Raw genomic sequence first — 14,525 nt, forward strand, 5'->3', positions numbered from 1 at the left:
TTTCCTCCCTGGATGCCAAGCTGTAATCTTCTATTCTGGGGCAGGCTGATCCCTCCGCTGGCAGTTATTCACACCATGCTTACTTTTGCTCAAGCTTTTCCCTTTGTCTGGAATGACTTCCTCTCTTTCGACTTTAAAAGAAGCACCCCATTTTCAATATGCACTGCAACCTTAAACTGTTTCAATTGAGTGGCAGTGATCAGGTCTCTCTCCAATTTCTTAAAGTACTATTATATTCTCCATCCCACAACTAATCACGTGATCGTAGTTCAGATACTGTGTTCTCTAATCACTTCATCTGTGGTAATTTTACCCGGAAAGGCTCTAAATTAGTTGGGGACTGTGTGCACATTTTATATTTCTTTTCTCTCTCTCACAGTGTTTAGCACAGTGCTAAATATACAGTTGGTGTTTAATCAGTGCAACAAATTGATGCTGTGAAATGCAGATTTGTAAAAGGGTTTAACGAACTTAGATTTTTGAGAAGTAGGTATAGCAAGTTCTAGATGTACTCATACCAGGTATGTTTCTAATGAAGATAAAAAGGTGATAACCAAATTAGCTGAAGAGTGGATGAGATAGTACAGAGGTGGCATAAATGTAGTTGAATTCTTTTCAGACCACACAAATGGGTAAGGATGAACATCTAGTTTATGATAAGTTTCACAAGGCTAGATCCAGAAAAGCTAAATTTCAAACTTATCTCCTCTTTGTCATGTTTATAGTAGTGTTTCTTATAAAGGTTTTAATCTAAACACAGAAACAAACAAAAAATGGCTCTAAATATGATCGAGAATTTTACTGAGATTTGCAGAGTAAAAAAACAAAACAAAACTTCATTTAGTCTTTTCTAATGACTCATACGATAAGTTTGGGGTAGCCAAAAGAGTATAGTGAAAATGATAGAATGCACTTACTGGCCAGGCCTAGCTGAGTGAGCAAGTTATTCCTTCTGTGTGTATTGGAACTTTTGGAGCTGTATTAATAATTTCAGACCATGAGGGTGTCATTTACCTGTAACTGATTAAATGCAACCCTCATAGTTTGAAAAAGTAGAGAGACTCATTTGTATTTCAGGGGAAAAAATGCACTTATCAGAGAAGATCTAATCAGTTAAAAAAAAAACGTATAATTTAGTAATTCCAAAAAATCCAAACCACACTGGCAATTACCAATAACCTTGAAATACCTCCACTGTTATCTCCTTTGGGGCTACAGGCCACTTGTGTTCATATTTTTCTTTCACAGTTTGCTCCGTGTTAGCAGTTGGATTTGAATTCTCAACACGCACTCCATGGCTTGGCTTACCCACCAGATTTTGTACAGATTTTACCATATTCTTTAAATCCTCTGGGTAAGGAGTTGGATATCGTTTTAGGTTTATTTCAACCTAGAAGTTTATAAAAAGAAATTTAACATAAAAATACCTTCAGCAAACATGTTCATAAAACTACTCCATTTTATGTGCAGTAGTAAAACCAAATGCAATATAGTGAGTGTTGAGCTGGCTGAGAAAATGTAGAGTAGAGCACATAGTGTTCTTTGCACATTTTGCCCTCATGGGGCTTCTTCCCACCCTGCCACCTTCTAGATTAAAAACAATTTTTGGGTTATATTCTATCGTTAGACCTACCCTGCAGATGGTTGCAATAGCAGTAGGTCAAATACATAAGCAACTGGTAATCTGAAGATTTTCAGCGTTCTATTAGGTGTTTTTACACTTTAGAAGCTGTTCCTTCCCTATCTTAATTATTTATTAGTAGTTATTTTCATGTTAAAGCTGTCTTTGGAATATCAACATAGATGATAAGAGGAGACCCCAAAAGATTTACAAGAAGAGTTTATCATGGATTAAAAAAATGGGGAATTAGACAGTATCTGCTACAAATATTTATTAGCGCTATGTTAATTAGCACGTTATATCAAAAGGTCAGGCAGCTACATCTTGTGAATAACTAAAAATATTAGGCTTCTGGGTGACTTTTACATTTAGCTTTTACCCTAATAAAGTGACATGCTTTGTGGGTAATGTCTTAAAATAGAGGAAAATTAAAAATTGAGGAGATTTTCTAAGATATTCTAGATAAACATACAAATTTTGGTTTCTTTACCCAGTTATTTATTTCCATTCTTGAATTCATTTTTGTTGTGTCAATCTGACTTTAGGGAACATATATGTTAATGAATATTCTTCACATTTAATTCAGAGAAAATATGAGACATTTCCATATAGAAAATCCCATTATCAGAATATTTAAAATTTCCTTAAATTGGAATAAATACAAATTATCCGTGGTGAGTAAAAAGGAGTGGGAAGGAAAACAAGGAGCAGATTTATTTGTCCGGGCTTATTCCAACTGTCATGTCTTTTTGCATCTGAGTAGAACCAACTTTACAAAATGGAATGGTTTATGAGATTGTGGTGACTATGTTTCTGTGGAAAGTGTGTGTGGGGGAAGGTTGGGAGGAAGGGAGAAGAAAGCAAATCTGAAGAAGGAAGGAGTGGGAATGAGAGGAAAGGAGAAAGTGGGGGGGGCACACATACCACCCACCCACACCCGTGTAATTCATGGGATGTAAGAAACTATGGTGGTGGAATAGATCTGAGGATTATAAATATGAATTCAAACACTTTTGCTCATCTGCAGTTTTAACAAATCCACCAACTTTGTTACATTTGTTCTTCCTCGTGGCTCATTTTCCATATCAAATACTGGGATTGGACTCCACTTGATGACTTCTAACATTCCTTTCAGTATTAAACATACAAAATTCCTTTTCCAATAGCTTTTTGGAAAGTTGAGGAAAACCCAGATGATTCTGCTAGTGTAAGTACTGTTATAGTCTTTTACACTCCCAAACAAATAAGAATGAAATTAATAATATATAGAAATAAAGCTACCGTTTAAAAATATAACCCAAGAAAAAGTTAGAGTTCTCAGAAAAAAAGTGTAAGTTGTTAAAATGTAATATAAATATAGCTCAGGGTACTTAATTTATAATGCATTCTTAAATAAACATAAAAAGAATGATATCCATGCTAGACAAAGTCCATTGGGATACATGCATTCTTGGATCTGCTGTTTAAGTTGGTATTAGAAATGTTAATCACAAATTAAGGCTAATTTTAAATTATATTGTTGAACTCATTTAAAAGTACTTGATAGCAAAGGCCTAAAAGTCAAAAAACTACATTTAAAAAAATATAGATTGTGGAGTGGTATGGCTATAATGCCAATTAAGAACATCTTTTAATTTTTAATGACCAATGGTATATGAATGAAAAATAATTTTCATGTAAGACAATAGATTAAAATTTTATGTACCTTAAAAAATCCTCATTGCTAAAATTACACTTCTAAACTGAATAATGTAATTTATTTTTTGTAGGTGCTGTGCCTCATCTGACACAATGAGATGACTATTTACTAATGGTCACAGTGCCAATATTTTCTGGTTATTTTATAAGCAAGTTAATATAATATTTTAGTCACATCATCAGAATATGTTTGGGTACTTTATCTCTGAAAAATATTTAAATTTAGAAACAGAAGATTTGTCAGACTAATGAAGCTTAAGCTTTAGAGCCCATCACCTGCATACACTCTTTCCATAGTCCCGTGAGGGGCTCTACTTTTTTATTTCTATCTGAAATGATTATTTCACATTCTTTTCCTTAAAGAAGTCCTTCTCTGAACTGTGGGAGTTTCAGGTCTTATAAAACTTGGATTTGTTCCACCTCGCCAACAAGCTCCTTGCTTCCCATTTACTAGTCTACCAACAGAACTTGCTGGACCTGGAGTCAGGAGACCTAAATGTAAGCCACAGTTTTACCCCCGACAAACTGTCAGCCATTAATTTTTCTGTCCAGTTTCTGTTGATGTAAAATGGGAATGATAGTATCTTTAGTTAATCTAGAACTGAAATGAGATAATAACTATGAAAATTTTTTTGAAATGTATAAATTCTATACAGAGATTAGGTACTATTTTCTAAAATCAGATTCTATGTAGGTATTTTTAAAATCTGAATTTTCTTGGCAGTTTAGATTTTACTATATATAACATATATATATATACATATATATATATATACATATAAAACTCCATACTACCTGTAACTGTTTGGACTTTTTTCAGTATATAGCAACAACTATCATTTATTCAGTATCTGCCATCTGCCAGGCACATGCAAATGTTTTATAAAGATACTTAACTTATTAATAGTTATTTATATAATAAATAATTCTTATTTTATTGTTTATCATAGATTTGAATATGAATAAACTATAAATAATTATAATTAACATTCATTATTTATAATTAATTATAATTAAATATAGTTTAAATTTTATAACTCATTGTAGCAGCTGTTCCTTTTCCCCTGGGAAAATATGGGCTCAGGCACTGAATAGGGCTCAGGCACTGTAAGTTCCTTGCCCAAAGTCATGCAACTCAGGTCTTTGACTCCAAAGCTTATGCCATGTTACTCGGCTCAAGGCTATTCTCTGATATAAGTAAAGCACATATTTGTACAATCTTGTAAAAAAGAGTGTGTGTAAGTCTAAAATATAAATTTTATTGAGTTAAATAACAAGATAATTTCAAAATTTTAAGCAGTTATTTTAGAATTTCTTCTTAAAAGAAACTATAATATTTTATAATTGTTATGTTTGTAAGCTCTGTAAAAGCACATTTTATATCCTTTTACAGATTGTTTTGCCTATGCCTTCCTACTTTTTAACTCTTATGCAATGCTTCAGAAATAAAAAAACATGATCATAATACAATATTATTAATACTTCAGTCATGCCCAAATAAAAATAGTTTCTTTATATTTCTAAATACATAGGCTAGAAATATTCCCTCATTCTAATATGGAATGGAGAAATAATGTAAATTCATTTATGGTATAAATAGGTGGGAAAAAATTGTCAATTGTTCTTATGAAAATGTTGCATGTATCACTCACCATAAAGTATTTGTTCATTTTACATATACATTTTATTAAAATGCAAGATTTTTCACTGCAATGTTACTTCATTTTAATTTTAGAAAAATAGAAATGTTTCACAACATTCTACATATCTCAGATTTTTAAAAAAAAAAGTGCAGTAAATGCAAATAGCAGCTGCAAGATGTTGGAGACTCCCAAAAGTTTAGCAATAGAAGAAAGAATTTGTGTTAATAGCTAGGGCATTTAGAGATGGTATCTTGAATTCTCAAAGAACTGTGGTTTTCTTATATAATGATTAAATTCGTATTTGGTTTGACTGTAAATTCCAGTAAGAGAAGTAATAGTTAATGCTTTGATTACTGATCATTAAGGATCTTATTCTGGGAATTAATCAGAACATTTTACATAGAAAGGAAGCCTATAGGAGTTTTAGTTAGGATTCTCAGCTGGCCTTATATTGCAGAAAGAATATAAGACACAGAGTAAGAATCTAGTCCATTGCATATGGATGGTAAAGCTTACCAAAAATGTGTCCTTTCACATCCCATGAAGACATTTTTTTTTTCATTGAACTTTTAAACACCCAACCCACTGAGATAAGGAAACCCTATTTGCCACAACTCCCAAACCAATCTTCTCTTACAGGAATTCTCATCATCCGTGCCTTCAAATTAGAGGGAAATTGATGCGTTTCAACAGATGTCCATCTTTGTGCTCAAAGTCCACTCTAAACAAATCTCAATTCAAATCTCATGCTATTTTAAGAATCAGGTTTTAGTTACTTAATCTCCCTCTGAATTGATAATACAAAAATGTGTGTATGTGTGGGGGCAATTTAGATTTTATCAGTAGTGTCATCAACATTCTGCCCAACTATTGGTATTCCCACACTTTAAAGAAAAAAAAATCTTTAAAAATAAAAACATAAATAAAAATGAAGCACCCAACTAAAAAATCATGCCATATATCCCACCATTAGGCACCTCATTATTGATGTTCCCTCCCCTCTGACTTGGTCTTCCACCCCATTTCCAATGTCAACAAGCAAAAACTTAAATTGAGGTCAAACATTGGCAATTGGATGGTTCCTATAGGATCAACATTTCTTACCCCAAATCATGCAGAACATACCCCATAAAACCACTGTTCCAAGGTTTCCTCTACATGGGGGATTCTCCTACCCCAAACACCTAGGCCTACCTGTCTGCCACTTAGAGAGGGAAGAGTGGTGGATTGTGCTGCAACTGGCAATGGAGTACACATGCTCCTTTCCTGCTGGAGGCCACTTATACAACCCCATGCCAGCTGTGGGTCATTCTGGGGGACGGGCATATCTTGGATCTGCTGATCACACCTGGCCCATGGTGTGCAGCAATCGCCAGACAGTCTGGCAGGTTGGAGAGTAATCCCACGCTGGCCCCTTTCCCAGGGGGCTTGGCAGGGGTGATCCTGTGGGAGAAGGAATCTCCATTTTCTGGGAGAAAGAGGAGCACTGTAGCAATACTTTCATTTTATCATTTTTCTACTCTTGATTTTTTTTCCACTCTGGGTAATGCATTTAAAACAACCATCAAAAAATTAGTTCGAACTCTCTGTAATAAAACAGTACCAATATCATATGAAGCTAATGGGTCACAATTTTTTCACACAATGCAGCATTCACACTACACTATACGCTTTATAAGTAGGGCATTATACTCTAGTCCGTTTGGAAGCTGATGGCATAGGTCAGTGGTTCCTTTCTTAATTTTATATAAATGAAAGGTAAAATGGTGCTAAATTTAATGTATATGTAATGAACCAGAAAAGTGTGATTGATTTGGTGTAAGATTTCTGTATATTCCATTCATCATGCTTCCATGATGATTTATTTAGAAGTTTGTTTGTGTTCTAATTTGTCCAATAGCCAATGGCATTGGAAATATTCAAATTAGTCAAAACCAAGTGTTTGAGGTTTTCAAAACAAATATTGTTTCACCAAAATATAAATAAATCAAATATAAATAAGCACAAAGAAAATTCAATCTAAAGTATAATGAGCCTACTCTGATTATAAACAAACCTGACCACATAACACACAAACAGGGCTTCTAAATAACTGTTTGCATTTTATGTTTTCATTGACACATATACCAGAGTATATAAGTATATAAGAGTACTATTTTCTTGTTAGAGCCTTCAAATATGGATTTTTAGGAATAAGCATGTAGTTTTTGACATTCAGTGAGGTAAAAGAATGAATCAGAGGTCCAATATAGAATGCATCATCCATTGGTTCTAGATTTAACATATGAAATCTTAAAAGTAGAACTGAAATGCTGTAAGGGTCTTTGTTTATTTTTAGTTTGGCAAAGCTATTTCTAGAAATTCACAAATTTAAAAAAAATGTTTCTTTGGTTATTAGATAGCATTAACCAAGCATCCAGAAACATTTTTTTAAACCCAAATCATTAACAAAACTATCATTTTGATTTGGGAATCCATTTGGATTTTCCACAACGATGTCGTGGTAAGCCCTGTCAATTACCTTACTGTCTAAATCCAGTAAGGTTCCAGGATGTGTTGGTTTAAGAAAAAAGTTTAGAAAATGTGGGAATGAGGGGACAGAAAAAACACATTACACAATCTAGATCTGTTAATAGGATGCACATATAATTACTTAGGCAGTTAGTCACTCAGAATGAGAGCTGTTAGTATTCATGATAGAAAAGGTACACAAATATCACTATAAAAGATTAGAGATTCAAGATGTTGCCATGATAATATGATGATCTGATGATAAAATATCTTTAAATATCAAGTTTAAATAATGAAAACATATAGATTTTAAAGTTCCACTTTGTTACTTGACTTAGATTACTTCCAATAAAGAATTTTTAAAAAGATGTTTGAGGCAAAAAAAATTGAATATCACCTGCTATTAGGCACTTGCCTCTTTTAAAACTTGTTTTCTCATTTAAGAAAACTCATAAATTCTTCTCAGAGACCCCAGAGACCTAAAATCTTTCGGAGATTTTAAAGCCAATATAACATATTAATCCACTGGCTCTTCCATAAATGTATATTTTGGTCTCATATGGTCTGCCTGGTGCCTTGCTTAGTGATTAAAAGAAAACAATTTCAGTGTTTCAAAAATGTAATAAGGTTCGTAGGTAAAGCCTATCATCCAGATTCGTTTGTTTTGGTTTTCTCTCACCTTGAATCTCTTTCATGTTGTCACTCTGTAAGATGGGGTGGTATATCAAATTTGTTCAGTCAGAATTGGGACATTCTGAAGGACACAATGCTTTTCAAATAACCATCATGCTCTAATGAAGGAGACACAAAGATGATTCTGACCTTTAAGCAAAGGTCACTCAATTTGTCCCAAAGTCTATTTTAATAATAACAATGGACCAACAAAAATAATGAGAGGAAAGAAGAAACAAAATGAAAGTTTCACCTTAACTTTCCCAGCATTTTCGTCATCTTCCTTTTTTTCTTCAAATTCAAAGGCAACAGTCATGCGTTGTTGTCTCTGCTCTTCCCACAGTGTAGGGTTAAAGCTGTCACTGTCTGACTGGAAATCTACAGTTAGATTCCAAAGTATTATTGCTTTTTTTTACATGAAGTGTTATTAATAGAACTTAGCACACTATGCAAAAAATGGCAATAGGTACTACAAACAAGTACAAAAATTTTAAAAAAGGGGAAAATAAAGAGAAGATAGAAGGAAATAAAGGAAAAAAGAAGGAAAGAAAGAGAAGAGAGGGAATAAAATTCCTTTGATATTTGTTACGTGTTTTCTTACATCTTAATTCAAATTCAGCTTTCCTAAGTACATATTAATTATATACTGGGATTGGGAAGTTTTCTAGTGTGGAGAACGGGTTCTCCAAAGCATCATAATAATAATAATAATAATAATAATAATAATAATAATAGGGTTGGAATATACATTTTAAAAACATTATTTTTTAATCTTCACACTAGCACACCAGTGGTAGTACTAATAATCCTCAGTTTGTTAACGAGAAAACTCTCGCTAAGTTTAAGAGATTTGCTCAAAGTTGTACAGCTTCTCTGGGTCAATGCAGGATTCTGTTCCATGTCTGTGTGATTACAGAGACTTTACCCATATTTGTAGCCACTAAACTCTACTACATAACATTGGCTTTTCAGTAACATGTGTGCGATTGCAAGCTTTTCTTTTTGGTGTGTGTATGCGGTTGTGGGGATACTTGGAGGGGAGCTTGTTTTTAGGGTAACTTTAAATTACAGTCTCAAAACTAGTCTAAATATCTCAACAAGGAAAAGAAGTGGCTTATAAATCTTTAACTTATAGCAAAATATAGGCTGATAGTAATATCTTCCTTACCAACATTAATTGTGAAGATCACATGAAAATGCAATACAAGTACTTAGTTTAGCCTAAATTCTTCCCCAAAAGATGAACTTTATCATCTTTTTCCTTTTTTTGTTGCAAGGGATTCTGAAAATTCATTTATTATACTTCTGCCTGAAAAGCCAAAGGGTAACTTACTTAAAGTTCAAGAAATTTTTCTATTAGCACTCTTCTTTCCTCAAAGGAAAACAGAACAAAACATAAATCAGGCTAATTCCTTAACGTCATGCCTTACCTGACTCGATCTACCTTACTCCCTGCAATAAATGAGGAATTTAATCTACGAGACTGTATCTCAGAAATTACCAGGAAATCTGAGACTCTTTCAGCTTTTCCCTACTTTTTTTAAAAAATAAAATACTTTCATAATCTAAGGATACTAATATGAAAATATAAGTAAAGTTACATGAATAAAAACAACCCTTACTTAAGGTTTTTCTTATAGCATAGGTAAACATGGTGACTTCTCTTTTATAAATTTAAAAGCTCAGTTTTACTGAAGACTGAAAAAAATATGAAAACAATCTACCCCTTTCCTACTTTTGTAAGTCAAAATTTGAATAAAATATTCTAAAGTATCCCAAAATGATGCACTTATATTTACAAGTCAAAGACTAAAGATGTTTATTATAATTATTCCTGAAAATAGATCCATAAACAATGGCTTCTGGATACTGAAAATAATAAAATAAAATAAAATAAAATGAAAAAAAAGTTGTTTTCATTCAAGTGGATTGGGTGGATTTAATCCATGGGTGTATTAAAGTAGGTCTACTCTTCTGAGAATTACCATTACCGTAAGACTGTAGAAAACATGCGCAGCTGCCTGTTCTGGCTTGGGCTTAGGAGACTATTTGGAGTTCTAAATGGTAAAGGACAAACTTCCTTTAAAATTTTTGTGAAATTTGTCATCAGAAACTATAGAAGATTAATTTAAAAAAAGGTTTAGATTTCCAAGAAGTATTCCTCTCAGAGCTACTGACATCACTTACAGAAATTCAACTTGAAAGAGAAAGAATGGTCATTATTTTCAAGTCATCTCTTTATGGTTGACTGTTAACGTGAAATGGATTTGGGGCCTGGGATTACTGGACAAAATGTTCAAATTATGTTCGTAAAATTGGTGAACACAGAAAATAAAACGGTTTGTTGAACCTTAAAGTCTGACTCTTCTTAGCTCATTTCAGTTAGCTGGATACTATATTTAATGACCTAGTCTCGTAACCCACCAAGGGAATTTGTTCCTAGAAATCAACATTTTCAGGTAAGATATGAAGAGAGAGAGTTACATTTTTGGAATCTTATTTAAAATAATATAGTTGATGTTGATTTTGTATTGTGCAACTTTAGTGAATTCTTTATCATTTCTAGTAGTTTTTGGTGGAGTCTTTCAAGTTTTCTATTTAGGTATCGTATCATCTGCAAATAGTGAGAGTTTGACTTCTTCCTTGCCAATTATGGAAGATAAGATTCATGCTTAGGGTTAACCTCTGGATGATTTATATGTGCCATGTAATTATTTTTATAGCCTTGCCCATGGGCCAGAATTCCTGGCCAGAGATCAGAATAAAATTAATTCCTTTAATCCGTAATTGTGTAAGCATAGAAGAAATTTTTACTGACAATTTACCTTCATCACCACGAGGTTGCTGGGGAAACATGTAGTTAGTCAATACTCTTTGCTTTGTTTCTGGATGGGCTTCAGTTTGTAAAGGGATAAGGGCTTTGGACTAGAAGCAGAGAACACATAAATTAGATTAATAAGATAGCAAATATGAAGAATACTACTTTTATAGAAGATAATGGTCAATAGTCTGGCCTCAGTGAGCTGAATGAACAATTAAAAGAAAGGCAAGGAAAAAAATAATGAAATAAGAAAAGATTTCATGAAATAAGACTATTGCTGAGGAATAATCTCAAATTCTAAGGTCTTCATATTGAGAGTTTCTTTTTCTCTAGTATACTCTTTTACAAAACCCATTTATCTTCACTGGTAATGTCACTTTTAATCTTAAAGAGACCCAGATGTATTACATTGTTTCAACTAAGTAAGCTTTTGGTGTGGTTCTATATGCTCATTCATTTTTACAAGCTGTTGTGCTAAAAAGATAAAAGGAAATTGCTATCAAATTGATGCTATTGCAAGATCATCTATGAGTTTAGCTAGGTTAAAACATAAGCATTTTTTAAGAGAGATTTTTGTAACCAAAGACAGAGTCTACGTAAAAATAAACACCTGTAGTTTTGTATCTGCTATATCAACAATATATTTCTTATGGATAGTAAGATTCCATACTTTATTATTAATTTTATTTTAGAAATAGTATCTGAAGGGTGTTTTAGAACTCTGATATTATACACTATACATATCAATATACTACATATATAAATATACTGGAAATGAGGATATCTAATGTTCAAAAAAATCCACTTATTTCATGACATTTATCAATAGGAGTGAAGCACAAAGGGGATTTGGGATACCAATTTGCCTCATGAAATGGAGTCAGAAGCACATTAAATCATTGTTCTAAATAAAAGTTAAATGATGCAGTCACTGTTCAGTTCATTCTCCCACAAGAATAATAAATCATATTAGTGGATGTTTTTTCACAATGCAAGTCTGTAGCATTGACTGTTCTATTAGCATAGCTCACATTGAATCCAGAAATGATTTATTTATAATGATACATTAATGCCTTGAAAAATCTATAGTTCATTGATAAGATTTGAATTTGAATGACAATCTAATGTTTTTACTCAGCAGATGGAAGCAAGTGCTATAATGACTATAGGAACACAAACCTTCTAGTGCTTACATTTTGTAGAGGTTTATTGTATTTTTTCACAAAAAAGCCCAATACCTAGAAATCTGAACAATTCATTTTCCAATAATGCTGCTTTTATCCTCAGGAAATAATGATAAGAAACAAAATTCAAGATGATTTGTTTTTACTTGGCCATTCATATTTGGGGATAGCTGTTTCAAAATTTAAGGATTATAAGAAAAAAGTAAAAAAGACCAATAAACTATTCAAAATTTTCTTCACCAGTTTTTTTACTGATGGCAAATCAGATGTCTTCAACTGTTTCTTGTTGTTTTCCTTTTTAAAATTATTCATTAACACTCAATTACTGATTCAATTATAATCTACTTTCCTGAGTATAAAAATAATATAAAATCAATTTTACAGAAAGTACTCATAATATTTGCAAAAATGATCTGAAAACTTCTTGCATAAAGTTTTAGAATTAAGTTGATTATAATTAAAAGTATGAAAAAAAGGAACATGCAGGATAATAATTCCCTCTGTGGGGACTGTGTTAATGATTTCTTATTCTTTACCTTCAGAGATATAATTAAAGAATGTCCCCTTAGGACACATTTGTACTATCAAAAATAACAATGTATGAAAATGATCATTTTGTGTATTAGATCTCTGAGAATGAAATAGATGCTAAATCAAAGTATTTAAAGAGGGTGGTGGGGATTATAGTACTGAATTTTCTGTAGCAATGAAATACATACTTCAATTGCTATCATTATAAAAATCTCTCTTCTAGAAGATAATCTATATTTTGTAGTAATTGTCAAGGGTATCTATTGGGAATAAGTTAGTAATTCAAAGTTTCAGTTATAGTTTATCTTAATAAATAAAATAAATCAGGTAATAAAAATTTTTACCTGATTGTCAGAAAGCCACAAAGCTGCAAGCTCTTTCAGTTTCGTAAATGAGAATGGTAAATTCTTCAATCTGCAAAAACAAGAAAATTCTAATAGCATGGGTGAAGGTGGATATAGTTCATTTTTATGAAGAATTATTTTTAAAATAATGTAACGTATTCATTTCATTCTTCTGAGCAATCTTTAAAAAGTGAAAATTTCCTGCTTACAACCCTTTAAACACTTCCTATCATATCTAGGATAAAATCCAAAATTGTTGACGTGCCTTTTCAAACCTTATAAGATCTGACCCCTCAGGCCTCTTCAGAAACTTCTGCGACTTTTCCTGACAGTCTTTCCAGTGCCACTGATGGGCATTCTATCAGCCTACTATGAGGATTAGCCAAACTTCTGTCTGTCTGGAATACTCTTTCTCCCCAAGTTCACTAAACTAAATCACACACATCCTTTAGCTCTCAGCTTAAATGTAATTTTCTCAAAGAGGCTTTTCCTGACTCTTTATTTAAATTACTTTCCCCAATGTAGTCTCAAAGCACCTTATATTTTCTTTAATGGAACATACCATAGTTTGTAATTATAAATTTATTTTTGTGATTATCTTTTTTACTGGCTGATAGCCCCACAATATTGTTGCCTCCATGATGGGAAGGGGTCCTGTCTGTCACACTACTAAATGTATCTACAGCTCCCAATGTTATCTTGACTCCCAAAATTGTGTCCTTTTGTTCTCTAACCCTTTGTAGTAAATATTCCAAGAGGAAATCTTAAAAAATGCATTTTGAGGTACCTGAAGTTTGGCATAAGCTTTGGTATTCAATTGAAATGATCTCGTTTTGGCTTCAGCCTTCGGAGGACCAAATCGCCAAATGCCTACTTACATATACTATCTGATATCCCTGAAAGTGTGCCTGATGAATGAATTGTGATTACACAGGTTACCATAATAGCTACTCAGCAAAGTGCTAATACAATCCAAGCATGCTGCTAGATTTATTGTTAATTTCTGCATGTTCACTTTTGAATATAGATACACACTTTAGAGAGAATTGGAATAAAAATTTTCTTAAGCCTCTAATATGTTGGAACTCTTTCAGCCAACTGATGAGTACATATATTTTGATAATGGAAATGAAAAATGTTATAATAATTAATAAAGATTATAGAAGTAATTTTATATGTAAAAGCAGTTAAATATTTTCAAATAATTTAATAAATATGAAAATATATTGACAGCCAATACAAATATCAACAGTGTGTATTAGCCAGAAAACTTTGGGGAGAACATAATAACCTCTCTGATCTCATAAATATTTATAAGAATATAAAGAGTATCTAGACTAACATATCATAACTCTTTTTATAGAATGATTTGTTATATTAGTATTTGTAGCATGAAAGCAAATTACATAAAAACTGTTTGTAGTTTTTAGTTATTTAATTTCACTTAAGCCAGGAATTATGAAGTAAGGCCTTACAGGAAGAATTTTTCACATTGTATGG

General features: G+C 32.3%; 1 protein-coding gene across 7 annotated transcripts in view; it reads right to left on the reverse strand.

Moving 5' to 3' along the window:
• Nucleotides 1–14,525, reverse strand: part of LRRC7 (leucine rich repeat containing 7) — a 563,262-nt gene that overhangs the window by 107,825 nt on the left and 440,912 nt on the right. For all 7 annotated transcript variants that reach the window (XR_006817634.1, XR_006817637.1, XM_045998653.1 and 4 more), the window contains 5 exons: nt 13,026–13,095; nt 10,971–11,070; nt 8,399–8,523; nt 6,157–6,405; nt 1,190–1,390 (listed from right to left, as the gene is read on the reverse strand). Coding sequence is in view for 5 of the 7 variants with exons in the window: in XM_045998653.1 (XP_045854609.1) it covers nt 1,190–1,390; nt 6,157–6,405; nt 8,399–8,523; nt 10,971–11,070; nt 13,026–13,095 (745 nt within the window). In the remaining 2 variants the exon portion in view is untranslated. The remainder of the gene's footprint in view (nt 1–1,189; nt 1,391–6,156; nt 6,406–8,398; nt 8,524–10,970; nt 11,071–13,025; nt 13,096–14,525) is intronic.

This window comes from Meles meles, chromosome 1, assembly GCF_922984935.1.
Source record: "Meles meles chromosome 1, mMelMel3.1 paternal haplotype, whole genome shotgun sequence".
NCBI lineage: Eukaryota > Metazoa > Chordata > Mammalia > Carnivora > Mustelidae > Meles > Meles meles.